At 38.1% G+C, this 17,614-nt stretch overlaps 1 protein-coding gene across 1 annotated transcript; it reads left to right on the top strand.

Moving 5' to 3' along the window:
- LOC107633775 (protein FAR1-RELATED SEQUENCE 5-like) lies at positions 3,070 to 5,566 on the top strand. Its single transcript, XM_016337375.1, has 3 exons — positions 3,070 to 4,843; positions 5,018 to 5,283; positions 5,360 to 5,566. Exons 1-3 carry the CDS (start codon positions 3,070 to 3,072, stop codon positions 5,564 to 5,566), a joined length of 2,247 nt encoding a protein of 748 aa, XP_016192861.1.

The raw sequence follows: 17,614 nt of genomic DNA, 5'->3' as shown, positions 1-17,614 counted from the left end.
CGTAACATTCCTTATTCTTATTAATTTAGAATTTCATCATCAATTTAGATTAAAAAAATGACTGAGTGCAGAAAATATTTATTGAAACCATTAAAACTAATTTCATGGAGGTTTATTTTAATTTTTAATATATTTTGTAGCCATTTTTAATGTTTTTGTATTTCGCATCGGACGTTGGAGTCACTAATCCCGATCTCCCTTTCACTATGTCTTTAATTAGGGAGATTCTACTATGCTGAACTCATTTCCTTTCTTTACATGCTGATGACAAATGGAGAGGCTGCTGCAATGACACACGTTGAGAGAGACTGCCCAGAAAAGCTAGCTTTCTGCTTTGCAACAGAATATAGGTTCCACACACTTTTATTTATCGGTTACTTTTCAGGTGCTTATGTTTCTAACGTTGAATTAACTAAGGTGTTAATTTTTTTTTGTAATTAAGGTTGGTAGTTGTTGCAAAAACTGTGATGGGTTATTTTACAAAAAAAGGATTTGGGTTTAGCCAAAAACGGCCTTTGTCTTATTACTAAGAGTGGATTGTAAGACCACAAAAAAAAAGGATTGGATTAGATTGACCCAAAAAAAAAAAAGGAAAGTTTATGATTTTACAAAATTTTTTGTTTTGCTGAAAAGTCTTAAATAAAAATATCATAAATAAAAAACCTATAAAAATGTGTAATTTAATAATTAAAGTTGTGACCATATTTGTTGGCAAGATAAAAGATAGTGATAATATAATTTTTGAATTGAAAATGAAGTGTTAACTTTTTTTTTATGAAATTAAAGAGCATTTTTTTAAAATGAATTGTCAATAACAATCACCTTTATTTACTTGTAACGTAGAGAGTACGGTACTCCCAGTTATTTTATTACTCGGTTTTCTTATCGCTACATTTATAATTTTTATTTTTTTTAAATTGTTAATAATTTCAATTAACATAAATAAGTGAATGAAAATACAAATAAAAATAAGAAACATAAATATGAGGGGGAAAAAGTAAAAAAAAAATATTATAAAAATAAATTAAAATAAAAATATGAAGGCTATGAAAATAAATAATCATAAAATTAAATAATCAGTAAAAATTATTGATATACATAGTATGGCCTATAACAGAAACAAAGGATATCAGAATGTTGATTGTAATTTCTGTAATTTTGTTGAAGTGGATTTTTTAAAAATAAAAAAAGGGAGGAGGAAACAATACTAAGAAATAGAAAACGAAATCTTAGTAGAGGGCTAAGAAAGGGATATCCTGAATGACAAAGAAAATCCTAGCTTCTACGGAGGTGTCATTTGTGAGGCAGTGACTAGGTCCCCACATCTTCCACGCTGCCGAACCTGAAGAAGCCTTCTTTGTCCATTGCTGGAACGTGTCAAATGGCTCTTTGTCACGCGTCGCCCATGTTCTGACCCCGACGGTGATCCCACTCTGGTCGCCTGAGGATTTCAGAAATTAAAGAGCATTTTTTTAAAATGAATTGTCAATAACAATCACCTTTATTTACTTGTAACGTAGAGAGTACGGTACTCCCAGTTATTTTATTACTCGGTTTTCTTATCGCTACATTTATAATTTTTATTTTTTTTAAATTGTTAATAATTTCAATTAACATAAATAAGTGAATGAAAATACAAATAAAAATAAGAAACATAAATATGAGGGGAAAAAAGTAAAAAAAAAATATTATAAAAATAAATTAAAATAAAAATACGAAGGCTATGAAAATAAATAATCATAAAATTAAATAATCAGTAAAAATTATTGATATACATAGTATGGCCTATAACAGAAACAAAGGATATCAGAATGTTGATTGTAATTTCTGTAATTTTGTTGAAGTGGATTTTTTAAAAATAAAAAAAGGGAGGAGGAAACAATACTAAGAAATAGAAAACGAAATCTTAGTAGAGGGCTAAGAAAGGGATATCCTGAATGACAAAGAAAATCCTAGCTTCTACGGAGGTGTCATTTGTGAGGCAGTGACTAGGTCCCCACATCTTCCACGCTGCCGAACCTGAAGAAGCCTTCTTTGTCCATTGCTGGAACGTGTCAAATGGCTCTTTGTCACGCGTCGCCCATGTTCTGACCCCGACGGTGATCCCACTCTGGTCGCCTGAGGATTTCACGGTCTGCCGTGGAGGCCTGCACCGTCGCCGTCGTTGAGTTGAGTGTTCCAGGTATTGCCGTGCTTAGTCCGCCGTTCAGCCGTCATAGGATCTCCGTCTGAGTTGAGTATTCCAGGTATTTATGTTCGTGGCTGGTCCTCGTTCATGTTATTTGTTGAAGTGTTTAAAATATTGTTCAGGTGGTTTTGAAAGTTAATGATTTTCTTATTATTAATTTGATATTGAATAAAATTGTTCTTGAGGATCTGTTCTTCGAGTGTGTGTCAGGCAGCTGAATTTTTTGCGAAATTGCTAACATAAGTATTGAGTTTGATCTTAGTTCGAGTTTGTTGGTCGTCACGAGCTGGCAATTTGATGAACTGTTTGTGAGGCGATGTTCTTTGGACTTTTTTTAGGTTGCTGTTTTTGGTCCCGGCTATAAAGTTGAATAATTAATTGAAGAGGACATAACGGTTTTGATGTTGTTAACGTGTTCATATGAGCAGTTAATGTTGCTAGGTTGCTCTTTGTTAATGTTCTGACTATTGATATGTAAAATTGATATGACCTTGTGTTCATTTCTTTTTACAACCTAGCTGGAAATGCTTCAATTTCTTTCCTTTTCAAGTAGGGAGTTTCTAATTTGCACTCAACTAGGGGTACTTGGTTCATGCATGTATAGTTTAGACTCTTTTTACAACCTTGGTTTAATGGGATAATAGCTGGAAATGCTTCAATTTCTTTCCTTCCAAGGTAGCGAGTTTCTAATTTGCACTCAACTAGGGGTACTTGGTTCATGCATGTATAGTTTAGATAGAACATGTATTGTAGGAAATTGTAGAGTAATGAGGTTTTTATGAGTATTCAGATTATGTAATGTTTGGAGTTGCAGATGGATGCGAATAGAGGTGAGGCGATAGGGGAGTGCGGGGGGTGGTGTAAGTGACGTGAACGAGGAGATGAATGCGGAAGAGGTTGGTGGTAATGAGGTTCAGGAGGAACATTTGCCTGAAGGAGAACCAGGGTTTGACTTGAGCGCGGATGATATTTTGAACCAAGTTTGGAAAAGTGTGGAAGATGCGTATGAGTTTTATCGAAGGTATGGAAGAGTCAACAGATTTGGGGTACGGAAAGGGGACTCAGGTAAAGATAGCCACAGTAATGTTGTGAGATATCAATTTTTTTGTAACAAGGAAGGATTGAGGGAAATCAAGCACTATAACAGGATTGATAGGCAGCGGGGACACAAACCAGAAACACGGACTGGCTGCAAAGCAATGCTATCAATATACTTGGAGAAGAGTGAGCAGAAATGGAAGGTTAGGAAGGTAGTACTGGATCACAACCATGACCTAGCACCTGTTGGGATGTCTTACCTGATTCGCAGTCATCGCAAAATGACGGACGCGGCAAAGGCTCACATTGACGGGATGCATGCGTATGGAATTGGGACGTCGAAAATCTTGGGTCACATGGCTGGTATGTCAGGTGGATACTCTTTGTTGGGATTTTTGAAAAAGGATGCGTACAACTACGCGGACAAGATGAGGCGGTCACGAATAGCTGATGGTGATGCGAATGCAACGTTGGTTTACCTTGAGGGAAAGGCTGTTGTTGACCCTATGTATGTTGCACGCTACAACCTCACAAAAGATGAAAGGCTTGGTAACATGGTTTGGGCTGATGGGAATAGCCGGTCTGATTTTCAGTGTTTTGGAGATGTCTTAGCGTTTGACTCCACTTATAGGAAAAATAGATACAAACGTCCAGTAGTGATTTTTTCAGGCTCAAACAACCATAAGCAAACTACTATTTTTGGTTTTGGGTTGTTGATTGATGAAACTGTATCGTCGTATACGTGGATGTTACAGAATTTGCTAGAGGTTATGTGCCAAAAGAAACCTTGTGTAGTTGTTACTGACGGGGACAAAGCAATGATAAAAGCTGTGAAGTCGGTTTTACCTGAGGCAACCCATCATTTGTGTGCGTGGCATGTGGAAAAAAATGTGACATCAAATGTAAAAGACGAACGCCTCCGCAGTTTGTTCAAGCGTTGGTTGTACATGGACATGGAGGTTAATGAATTCAAAGAGGATTGGGCTGCAGCAATTGAGGAGTTTGGGCTGCATGACAGTAGTTGGGCAAGGCACATGCATGAGAAGCGAAAGCTATGGGTAAAGGCGTATTTACGTGACAAGTTTTGCGCCAGATTCCAGACTACGTCGCGATGTGAGGGAATAAATGCTGTGGTTAACAAGTTTTCGAAGTCAAGCCATACTATCCTCGAGTTAGTGCAAAATCTAGAGCTAGTCGTCCATGAATATCGGAACAAAGAGATGTTGCTACAATTTAACTCCATTTACACCAATCCGGTTATGACCACATGTTTGAGGTCAATAGAGATAGCTGCTGCTAGTGTTTATACTCGAGAGTTGTTCGCATATGTTAGGAAAGAGATTGAAGGAGCTGGAGCAGTTAATCTACTTACGAAAAAACGGTGCTTGAATACAACCGTTTATTATCTAGAGGAATATGAGAAACCTGATGTTCAGGTAATGGCCGCCTTCGGGAGAAGTACTGGAAAACTCGACTGTCAATGCTTTTTTTGGGAAAAGAACGGGTACCCATGCAGGCATATGTTCTTTATGATGAAAGCAGCGCATCTGCAGGAAATACCTGAAAGATTGGTCCTGCGACGATGGAGAAAAGATGCCAAAGATATAGATCAATATGGTGAGAAGGTGGACGATCCCACCTAAAGAGGTTTTTTGGTTAGACATGGGGCGCTCCACACAAAGGCTCAATGGCTTGTTTACCTTGGTTCACAAGATGAAAATTTGTTTCGAAAAGCAATCGATGGCATAGTTAATTTGTGCAATACTCTGGAATTTGCATGTCGGGGGTTAGGATATGAACGGGACACAAGGGGGACGAAGAAGGTGGTACGGGATCCCAAGGTTGCGAACCCTAAGGGCGCCCCTCGACTGGCCAAACAAAGGCAATTAGGCAAGAGAAGGCGATGTGCTAACTGCAAGCACGTAAGCCATACGAAAAGAAAATGTCCCCAGGATAGGGGGAAGAAGTCGTCAGCAGCTAACGATGCGGACCAGCACGGTGTGGCCGGAGCAGAATGCCAAGATGATTCATCTAGGATGACACCTGCGAGTTTCAAGGTATTCACTTCACATGGTAGTTGTCATGTGTTCTTTACGTATTAGCAATGTCATTCAACTAACTTCCGTCTTTCAGAGGGAACCTGGCCATGGAAATGCTGGAAATTATGCACGGAACCTAGATGACTTAAGGAGACAGTTCGCTGATTCGACCTCCGGCAACTACGTAGGAAACAATGCGAAGGCAGGATGCACCTTCAATGACGATTGGGCAAACGAGGTTAGGATGCCTGCATGTGTATATGTATCATCGTTAAAAGCTTGCGATGATCCAAGTATTTAGGGTCATGTTGTATGCGAATAACTGTTGACTGCGAAAAAATTGTTATGAACAGTTGCTTCCATAATGATGCAGGTTAGGGTCTTTCTCGGAAGAATACAGAAAGGATCACGCAAAGGTTGGGGGAATACCGATCACTAACAGATGCTATCCCGCTAAACAATGTATGGTTCCCTTGTCACTGGCATGGCAACGAGAAGCATATTATATGCAGAGTTATTTGAGTCTGCTTAGTTGTTGGTGTATTGTTCCAGGGATCTGGTGTTTGTTATTTTTTTCTAGCATCTTATCTCAACACCGTAAGTTGAGGGTGGCTATATTTGTTAACCTGCCTTCAAGTATAATTGATTTTGTTTTTGTAAAATTTTGCAAGGCCCAATAGCAATGATAACATGTGCGCCTCTATAGAATGAATTTGGGGCTTGGAGGTTACCCAATCGTGAGAGTAAATAATGATATTTGGGCTTGAGGGGTTACTTGTTGGGCTTTTGATAATGCAGCCCATGTCACCTTAATAACAATTCCCCAACCTGAGGAGTAAGTCGCTGGGTTTATGGTAGCAACCACATGGCTTGATTAAAAACTAAACCTGGGCCGGGTTAGTCAGCTTTTGGGCTTTAAGTTATTATTGCCAAAAAGGAAATTAGTAAACTGGGTTCAACCCACTAGTGTATCGAATGCTACGGGCTTTTGGTTCCATATTATCATTCTTGCCCAGAACGGTAATCATAGTCTTCCATAACTTCCTAACTTGTTACAATTTAATCATAGAATGGCTTCCAATTATTTTATAAAATTCGCTTGAAACGAGTGCGACGATGTGGATCTTATTCATCACTTCTCAATGTTTTTAGCTAGGCATTAAGAAACAATAGCAAAAGAGTTGCAAGTTTTACAATATATTCATGCACATGTAGGGAATATCTAGTCAGTTTAATACATGTACTCCTATTATAATAGTTGAGTCATTAGCATAAGAAAGATTCATTTGCGGTGGCACAGGGCCTCATATTGACAAAAGCGAGGCCCCAAGTATATCCCCAACGAGACACGTGAGGTTCACGCAACTTGGTGCACAATGCATCATAGCAAAATATGCAACTAGGTGCACAATTCATCATAGCAAAATATCCACCGCAACAAAATATCTACGATACCACCTAGAACGTCAAGCTGCCACTACGGGATGGACCTGCATCGGCCGGTGCATTGTTGCCATTGTGACGACGCTTGGAACGGGACATATTTCTGTCCCAATCAGCCATGGCCTTGCGACCTACCTCGCGAGCAATTGGGTTATGTCTACCCATGACCAAATCAAGAGCAAGCCACATCCTAGTCTGATTGGTGACATCCTACAATAGCCATCATTTAATTGGTTTAGCTAATTCCGGACAGTAGCAACAACGATTTCAAGCAATGACAACTACAGTATCAATTGAACTAGTATGTAGGTAAGATAGGTTTGCAACGTAACAACAATGGCATCTAACAATGTCTATTAAAGCATCATTTCAATTTGGCAGTGTTTGTTACCTCTAACATGAAATCTCTAAACACCCAAGATTGCATCATCCACTGAACAACCCACACTCCACAGTCGTTTCTACACGGGAAAGTAAAGTCACATGTGTTGTTATTACATTATTATTTTAGGGTTCAACAAACAAAAACATGGATTAGTATGGTACATACGAGCCCTCAATTTGGTGGCCAACCTCCGGCTCGTCGAGGTCGAATGTGGAGGGATGTGGTTTATAATGTCCCTTATCGCTCTAGAACCTCGTATCTTGCAACATATTCTCTATGAAGAAGGCCTGCAAAGGTCTCAATTTATTAGTTGTACTCAAAGCTACTAAGGTGGAAACATTTATTAATGCCTGAAATGCATGAGGAGTTGATAAGGGTCACGTGCTATGTACTCACCACATATTTCATTTGAGCAATCCTGGCTTCATATTCCGACACATTCTTCGCAGAATCTAGGTAAATTAGCCTGCAGAACACTAGATCCACAATCATCAGGTACCAATGTTGCTCCCTGTACATTGGAACATATATCTACACAAATGAAGTAAATAAGTTACTAACGTAACGGCAAAGGAATATTGTCAATTAAAATGCAGAAATAAGTTGTTACCCGATGCAAGTTATCCGCATAGCCCATAAAGTTAGACCGGATGAACTCGAAAGTGTCAATGCTATGGTTCACAGGACTTAGCGCAATTTGCTGGACGTTGAAACACAATTTTACGTCAGACACATACACGAGTCAACCGCCTCAGGTTTTGCTAACGGTGACGTACTCTCTATGTCACAAGTGGAAAAAAGAGATTGCCGTTGACAAGTAATTTTCAGAAAACGTCTAATTTCATAATAAACAATGAAAATTAAAATTTAATTTCAAAATTTATAAATGTTAGCAAATTTTTAACATTCCAATATTGCTTAAAATAAATTACACAACACCAAACACCACTTTATAGGCATAATGTAATTAACCATGGATAAGAAATCAAAAATCACTATGTACCATAGCTTCTCGGAACCTATGTTCAATGTTTTTTTTTTTACTTATTCCATACGTAATCAGACTATTATTTCAATTATCAAACCGGAATTATGTTATCGCTATCTTTCATCCCGAGAAGGAAAAGTTGTCATAATTCTAATCATAAAGTTACACATTTTCCACAGCCTTTTCTGTAACGACAAATTCATTTCAAACTTCTCATGAAAAGAAGAATCGTTAGCACAATTTACTGGATATGGGGACATAATTTTACCGCAAAGGTGGTTGGCAAAAACCACTTAGGAGACATGTTGTCGAAGCTGAGCATGGAGGCCACCATGTTGATAACCTGTTGCCACAAAGACGGTTATCCAAGACTGCAACTAAGGCTTCCCACACACCAACGTATAACAACAACGTATGTGAACCACTACTTACGTCGTCAACAACTTGCTGCCCCGGTCTTAGGCTCCATAATGTACGCCGATCACCCTGTGCGTGCTCATCCGCAACTAGAATCTCCCTACCACAAGAAACATTAAACAAGCATGGTCACGCTCCGATACATGAATACATCTCAAGTGTAACATTACGACAACTCACATTCACCAAGCCATGTCACATACATACGTACCGTTCATCCATATTCTTCGAGAAAATGTAAGCGGCCATGACAAACTCCGACCCCTGAAAATGCATTCCGTCTGGTGGCCGAAATGCCAACTCGAGACACTACCCAAGCAAAGCAACACAAAATCCGTGTAAGTAAATTCTAGTAGGACTAAGACCAGGAAAATTCACATAGGAGAGAAATATTACTAAATACCCAAACATTAAATTCATTACTTGCGGCATATCAGATGCAACATGGAAGGCGAGGTGTGTGTGATATGTGAACAACGACCCATGCTCAGTTTGGCAGACGTCACTACCTTCAGTTGACGCAGAATCCTGGTTTTCAAATGTTAACTTGCGCTGCACCAACAGTAAATGATGAAGCAAATAACTTGATACTTTTGGACGTAAATTGCCAAAACAAAAAAAACTTCACTTACTTTTAGCTTAGCGGATTTAGTGGGGCCACCGTTTCGGTTCTTTTGTGTCTGCCTCTGGCGGGCCGTGTCCCCTCTAGTTGTGGGCTTCAGTGGCGGTGAGATCTTTACGGCACCACGTTTAACTCCCACAGATTTCTTGCTAACCAAAGTCGCCTCTGGTTCATCTGCCGCCTTTGCCCGCGTCTTCTTACACGCGACCATCCGTGCGTTGCCTTGCACGCCTTCTTTCTTCAGGTCGGCCAGAGAACCAACCGCAACAATTAGAGATTAGAGAATCTTCCCATGTTCCACTAGGATCCCAGAGATAGTCCTAATGTCTTCATTTAGGGTCTTCATCACCTCCCTGGTCATTTTATTCTGGTTTATTATCTGCAATATCCATACAGCTACATACGTAAGCTAGACTTACTAACAACTATACACCTAATTCAAACCTATGGCCACAACATGTTGTGCAGAAAACCAACCTCCTGGAACATGCGGATAAACCTGATGTTATGATCGTCGTCGATTGTCCCGTCACCACCGTCCGTCCCTTTAGCGACCTCACTGCTCGAAACACAACCATGTGTTAACTTGTCAGAGGAAAAATAACACACACCACATAACAAGAATCACAAAGGTTTATTACTAGGATTGCATTACTCACCTTGCGAGAGAGACATTGTCATTTTTCTCCTTCAGTGCATCAACTTGTTCGTTCATTTTTCCAAGTATCTCTTCCACAGTAGCACATGTCTCCATTGCCGAAACTTGCATGGACTATGGTTATGAATAGTTCCACATGTGTTATATGAAACCATGAAATGGGCTCATATCATATCATGGCCCATTAGTGACCTAGCCCAACTGAACAGACACAACTCCATCATTATTCCTTTAAAAAAAAGTTACTCCTACATTTCTAAATATATATTATTCCCAAAAGAAATATATTTTTTTATTTACCAAAGAGGCTTATAGAAGAAGCAATCAGACTGGAATGACTCTTTCAATCACAACCTGCTATGCATTTTCCCCATGTATGCAGTCATAGGCCTTAGGGTAACGGCAACATGACCGTTGACATGACTACTGACATTTGTTTAAGTACACGCCACTCTCACCAGAAGATAATTTTCAAAATCTTTCTTTCGTAATGACTGTATGATTTAATAACTAATAAATCCTATCACTTTTTCTCTTAAGAATAATAAATATGTTTAAATAAATTCCAATTATAATTGTAGATGAATATTGTTTTTTAGTTTTCAGTGTTGCCTGTTTAATTTTTTTGATATATCTTAAATAAATTAATTGACAAAATTTATTCAAAAATACATTAACTGGCATGTCAAATACAACAATCATCTACAACATTAATAGTTTAAAAATTTCAAAAAAATTATATTATTCATGTACTCAAATCTTAAAAATACAAACATTAAATTTAACCGTTACTATTCATGTATAAAAATTTTAAATACAACATTCTTTTACAAAATTAATCTTTTTAAAAGTTAGACAAACTTTTATTACTCCATGCAAAACAATTCCACCAAAAAATACGGACTGGTCACTCATTAGTGTATTTAGGTTTGTTGATTTTTTAAATTTCATTATCAAAAACTTTATAAGTGACTGTCAAATAAAAAATTATTATAACAATTATTTCTTTCACTGATGGTTAGAAAGATTGCTAGTATTGATTTTTTGATGCAACAACGGATTCTTAATTTTAGTTATTAATCATCGAATTAGAAATTTATTCCAATTTGGTGCAAGTACAAATTTGAAAGAAAGACCGGTCATCACCTTGATTACAAACTTAAGCGGTTAATTGTCTTAGCTTATTATTCTATTAGTTTAGTTGGACAATATTAGCTTCTTAATTTAGTTTGTTGCATCTCTTTTTTTTTTTTGGGAAAACAAATTTTCGAAAAAATAAATTTTAAAAGCTCTTTGGACTCGAGAATCGTTTTCAATACACTGATCAACATCCATCTAATTAAGCTTAACAAACTTACATATTTCATACAGCCAGTTGATAAATAAAACTTAACAATTACTTCATTAAACCTAGAGGGAACCCAACGGAAAACCCTATTCCATTAGGACCCAAATTAAGTGTCTTTGTGGTCAAAAGCCCAACCAAAGCACCATCTTCATTGTCCCTTACAACCCCATAAAGGCAGGTCTCTCATCTTATCAAATAAAAAAGAACCTTTAAAAAAGAACCACATACAGAAAGACTATTAGGCGTAATCTATTCCTCTAACATTTCCCCAAACATTTCAACTTGTCCCCTAAGCTCCTCGTTCTCAAGCTCAAGTTTACGAATTCGGTTGTTCAATCGGTCAACTTCTTCCTTCTTCTCCTGATTCAACTGGGCCGTGACACGTACAACAATGTGATGATTGTAATCACGAATAGTATAACCCATAGTAGAAAGAATCTTATCCAACATTGTGAACGAAACTTCTTGACGAGCAAAGTGTTCGCTGTAGCACAACGGACCGTGAGCCACAAGATCGAGTCCTCTTCCATTGTGGGGGAGCACCACCGTGAAACCAAAAAGCACATTATCATCCTTCGGGTTGATCTCGTGGGGGACAAAAATTGGGAGACCAATTTGAAAGAACGAACACGCTCTCAACAACATTAGTTCCATGTCTTCTACATGCATGAACGCCCTCTCACTTGCTGGCTCTACCACTGCACATTAACATCACACTCACTCTGGCATTAAAAGCTTGCTAAATGAAAAACTTAGATAAAAGTATTAGAAGTAAAGTTTTTGCATCTCACCTCCCTGTTCAACAGGGTTGCTGCCACCATCACATTCCTGGCAGTTGGATGGAACTATTCCGGAAGATACTAGCTGCGATGAAGACATTGAACAGAAGGCCACCTCTAACAACTTGGAAGGTTTTCTTCTCACTGTTTGAACAGGCGGTGTTGGCTGTCGGGCGGGAGATGCTGCGGCGCTGCGCAGCCAAGCCACGGCCTCAGCCAAATTACGGAACCCACGATGTTCGCTGTTTCGATAGCCATTGACTTGTTGCTCACACTCTTGCCATGAGCGATAAACGCCGGGAACCCGACCCCTTCGCACCGCGTAGAATGGAAAACGACCACCGTCGGTGCTCATTATCACTTAAGTATACAAAAGAAAATGTGTTTCATAGAGCAAGGAGACAGAAAGCACCCCTGACACCACTAATATCTTCTTTCTCAGCTAACACTAATTCGTAGAATACATAAGGAGAGCATTTTATAAGCCACCTAAAAGTTCATTCCAAACAAAATAATAATAATAATAACAATAATACTAATAATAATAACAACTAACATAAATAATAACTATAACAACATTATTAGTAAATAATTGTCTTACTAATAACCATCATAAATAAAAATAAAAAATTTAAACATTTTTTCTCTAACGATTACAATATTTACATCACACCAACATATTCTATCACTAAGACAAATGTTGGCAGGTTGATTTAAAACTTTGTTTACATAAAAGATGAAAAAATAGAAGGAGATAAAAAGAGAAAAAAAATGACCACCTAAAACTTGGGAAAAAAATTCGGTTTTTAATGTCTTAATGGAAAAAAGAAAAAACAGGTCTCAGGAACAACATAACTAGGAATATCATTATTCATTATTTCTGTTGGTCTTTCATAAATACAATAAAAAATTATATTCTAAAATATTTGCTTCACACTATTCATCTCACATCTGTAACGATGACATGAGACTCTCTCCTATGACACATTACTCTAAGTCTCTAATAGACTGTTTGCAAAATTAAATTATTGAACAATAACATTTAATACCATAATTATTGTTTCTGTTATAGGTCATACTATGTATATCAATAATTTTTACTGATTATTTAATTTTATGATTATTTATTTTCATAGCCTTCATATTTTTATTTTAATTTATTTTTATAATATTTTTTTTTTACTTTTTTCCCCTCATATTTATGTTTCTTATTTTTATTTGTATTTTCATTCACTTATTTATGTTAATTGAAATTATTAACAATTTAAAAAAAATAAAAATTATAAATGTAGCGATAAGAAAACCGAGTAATAAAATAACTGGGAGTACCGTACTCTCTACGTTACAAGTAAATAAAGGTGATTGTTATTGACAATTCATTTTAAAAAAATGCTCTTTAATTTCATAAAAAAAAATTAACACTTCATTTTCAATTCAAAAATTATATTATCACTATCTTTTATCTTGCCAACAAATATGGTCACAACTTTAATTATTAAATTATACATTATTATAGGCTTTTTATTTATGATATTTTTATTTAAGACTTTTCAGCAAAACAAAAAATTTTGTAACATGATAAACATACCTCTTTTTTTTTTTTTGGGTCAATCTAATCCAATCCTTTTTTTGGTGGTCTTACAATCCACTCTTAGTAATAAGACAAAGGTCTTTTTTGGTTAAACCCAAACCATTTTTTTGTAAAATAACCCATTACAGTTTTTGCAACTACCAACCTTAATTACAAAAAAATTAACACCTTAGTTAATCCAACGTTAGAAACATAAACACCTGAAAAGTAACCGACAAATAAAAGCGTGTGGGACCCATATTCTGTTGCAAAGCAGAAAGCTAGCTTTCCTGGGCAGTCTCTCTCAACGCGTGTCATTGCGGCAGCCTCTCCATTTGTCATCAGCATGTAAAGAAAGGAAATGGGTTCAGCATAGTAGAATCTCCCATTTAATTATCATTGCTTTTCCAGTTGACACTATAACATTATTTTTGTTTACTTTAGCCTTCTTAAATTTATATTGAGCCCCAAAAATTTATAATATCCTAACCTATATTTTGTGTATTGGAGATTAAGGTTTTACGAATTTGGATGTCAATATAGATTTCAATTGATTAAGGTTCACAAATTAGGTTATAATATCAAAGAGATGTCTAATATCATATGTCACACCACTTTCTTTTTTTTTTTGGAACTTACGATTTTTTGGATGGAAAACAAAACAGGTTAAGATTCGGGTAAACGGTAAGCAAATATCGAATACGACCGAGCTATAAATGGACCAAGGAGTCAAACATATGTATTAAGAATTTTGCTAAGTAACTAACTAGGAGTCCAACTAATTTCTGCCAACTCTTAATTGGCTAGATCCAAAAACTCAAATTACCAAAAAATTATCTACCCAATTATCTAGCTTTTACTCTAATTACCCTGATCGATTAAAAAAATCACTGTTTCACCTAATGCCCAGTTTTTCACCATTATGTTTCACTTCTCTAGTTCCATACCATTGGCGAGCTTCCTCTACATGGCGACGATTTCCTCATCTCTCCCCCTAGTCATCTTCTCTCCCACAACTAACATCAATCAGCGCCGTCCAGTGCTCCGGCGAAGAAGATGCTGCCGTCGCGTGCGAGGAAGCCATCCACGTCGACCGTGACGGCACTTGCTGCTGCCTCTGCTTCGAATCCTTATCAAAGATGCCGCCACGGATTTGTCTTCTCCGGTGGGTGGGTCGATGCTCCACCTCCTTCAGCATTCATCTCATGGGCGTGAAAGCCATTGCTGTCGCCAGGACGCAAACTCGTGTCCTCCATTTCCGTCGCATGCTGCTGCTCTACTGCCACCTAATTCATATCTGGTGTGTCTTCCTAATACGTCGGATGTGTCCTTTGGGTATGTCTTCCTATGCGTGTATCTTTTAATAGAAGTGTCTTTTATACATGTGTCTTCTAATGGAGGTGTCTTTGGAAATACGGAATTTTGGTTCGCGGCTTTGGGATGTGGCCGAACTTGCGGGGTGAAGGTGCGTGCGATCTCGATGACAATTCCGTTGCGTGCAAACTACCGTTGCTGGCTGATGACGGCATCGATGGCGTTATGGAGAGCGTCGAGTGTTTCTTCCGAATGCATTATGGTGGGCATTAGGCGCGGCTTCCCGTCGGTAAAATGGTCAAGAATTCAGGTGGAGTGGATGTTGGTGTTCTGTGCAATGATCCAGGCTGACTGAGGTTTTGAGGGGGGGTTCGGTTCGAGGTGGGGGTGTGGGTTGGTTTCTCCAAATTCATGTTATGTGAGTATGGAGTTGCTATTTTAGGTTATTTTTATTTTTCAAATTTGTAATTAATGTTGATCATTACTATCAGAAATTAATTTCTAAATGGATAACACAATGGTGAAGTGCAGATAAATGGATACATGGTGTGATGTCCACAAATGTGGACCTGTGAAGATCAGAGACATGCAAAACGCAGGTAACGTTTTGCAGGCGTTGGAATAAAAAAATGCAGGCCCTGCAAAACACAGGCTGCGATTGGTGAGGGAAGGAAACCAGCAAACGAAACGTGCCCTGCATGCCGACAGGAGCAGTGCTTGACCAACTTCGGACTGCGCAAAACGCAGGATGCGTTTGTTAGTAAACCAGAGCCAAACGCAGGTTGCGTTTTGCATGCTCCCTAGCTGCATGCGTGCCACGTGTTCTCGGAGGGGATTCAGCTGGGTCCTTATAAGTGAGAAACGCAGATTGAGAGGAAAGCAAAGTTACTAAAGCAAAACTAGTTACTGAAGAAATAGTTGAGGGAGAGTGAGGAAGCTGTGAAAGAGTTTGTTGAAGAAGAACAAGTACACAGTATAGAAAAAAAATGGTGCGTGACTATACCAAACCAGAAGATCATATTATTGAGTATTTGGATCATCCTCAATTTGTAAGTAAATTTTTTTTAATATGTAACAATAAATATAAAGATTTATTCGAATTTTATTTATTTGTGTTGTAATTAATAGTATTGAGGTTATTAATATTATTATAACTAATATTATGTTGTTATTAATTTCTCATTACGGTTTAATTTTTTAATATTGTTATTATATTATTATTGTTATTAATAGGCAAATTAATCTCTGTATTGTTAGTGACGTTGTTATTATTATTATTATTATTATTATTATTATTATTATTATTATTATTATTATTATTATATTATGTTATAATCGATATTATTTAGAATTTAATAATTATCATTATTTTTTTGCAGGCTATCATAAATTTGTTGCCCAGAAAATTGGATCCGCCAGATACCTTTAACGAGGTAGCTGCATCGACATTAGCATTGACTGGGTTTCAACACGTTTCGCGAGCAGGCGAAATGAGAGGTCATTCTGCACTACCGAGTGCTTTGGTGGAACGCTGGAGGCCGGAGACTCACACGTTTCATCTTCCGGTCGGTGAAGTGACGGTGACGTTGGACGATGTGAGTTATATTCTTAGTCTCCCGATTAATGGGGAGGCTGTTACGGGAAGATCAGATACCACCAGTTTTTGGTGGAGAACTGCATTGCGTGTTTTGGTCGGGAGCCTGGTCTGAACGATCACGTGTTGGGAAAGGTTAATATTGCTTGGGTTCGGCAGTGCAGAGACACCGAGCCGTGTGATACTCAGGAGTCTCTCGAGCGGTACGTCAGAGCGCACATTTTCTGCGTGCTCGATACAATTGTGTTTCCGGATAAGTCGACCGTTTCATTGAACTCGAAGTTTCTACCGCTACTTCGGGATTTTCCCCGGATTTCAGGGTATAGTTGGGGAGCAGCCAGTCTGGCACACCTATACAGATCGTTGTGTCGTGCCTCACAATACAACTGCAAGAAAATGGATGGCCCACTGATACTACTTTTTGTTTGGGCGTGGGAGCGTATGCCGTTCCTGGCACCTATACCCCGTGATCAACTCGGCAATATTGGTATTCCACTAGCGCGACGGTATTGGCTTTTATCGTTATTGTTATTCTTATTATTATTATCAAGCTTATTCATATTGTTGTTATTATTATTATTATTATTATTATTATTATTATTATTATTATTATTATTATGTTCTTCTTATTAATATTGTTATTCTGTTTTCGTTAGGTGGAGTCATTGGCGCCGACATACGAGATATATACGGCGGCCTACTGCGCATTTTAGGCGAGGACTCGACGACATGGGAGTTGACGACGTAAGTTGTACCATTAATGTCCAATGTTTTTATTCAGAAGAATAGTTTTTCTAATCGGCCTCTTGGTAACTATTGTGCAATTTATATGGCGGCCATATATGGGAGTGGGGATTCCGGATGGCCTCGCTCCCCATATGGTTATGTGCTCCACCCAATCGCCTCTAATGTCATTCGAGTGCATAGAGTGGCACGCGACAGACCGGGTCAGACGACAGTTCGGGATGCAGCAGCTACTACCAGGCCCCGCGTTCGACCTTGGTTGTGATCACTGCAAGCGGTTGACAGGAGCACAGAACCATGAATGGGGACAGATTTACAGTCAATGGGTTAACAGATGGACATCTGACCGCTATAACACATTGCAGCTAGGCGAAGAGATTATTGACTTCCATCCTCTCCCAGTGTACTACGACTGGTACACGCAGCAGTATGAGATTCACTTGCGACTGTCAGATAGAGTTCTAGGCGAAGAGGTTGGCGCTGATGA

The sequence above is a fragment of the Arachis ipaensis genome, chromosome B03, assembly GCF_000816755.2.
Source record: "Arachis ipaensis cultivar K30076 chromosome B03, Araip1.1, whole genome shotgun sequence".
Classification (NCBI taxonomy): domain Eukaryota; kingdom Viridiplantae; phylum Streptophyta; class Magnoliopsida; order Fabales; family Fabaceae; genus Arachis; species Arachis ipaensis.
The sequence above is the reverse complement of the archived record's forward strand: the minus strand, read 5'-3'. Positions and strand labels throughout refer to the sequence as shown.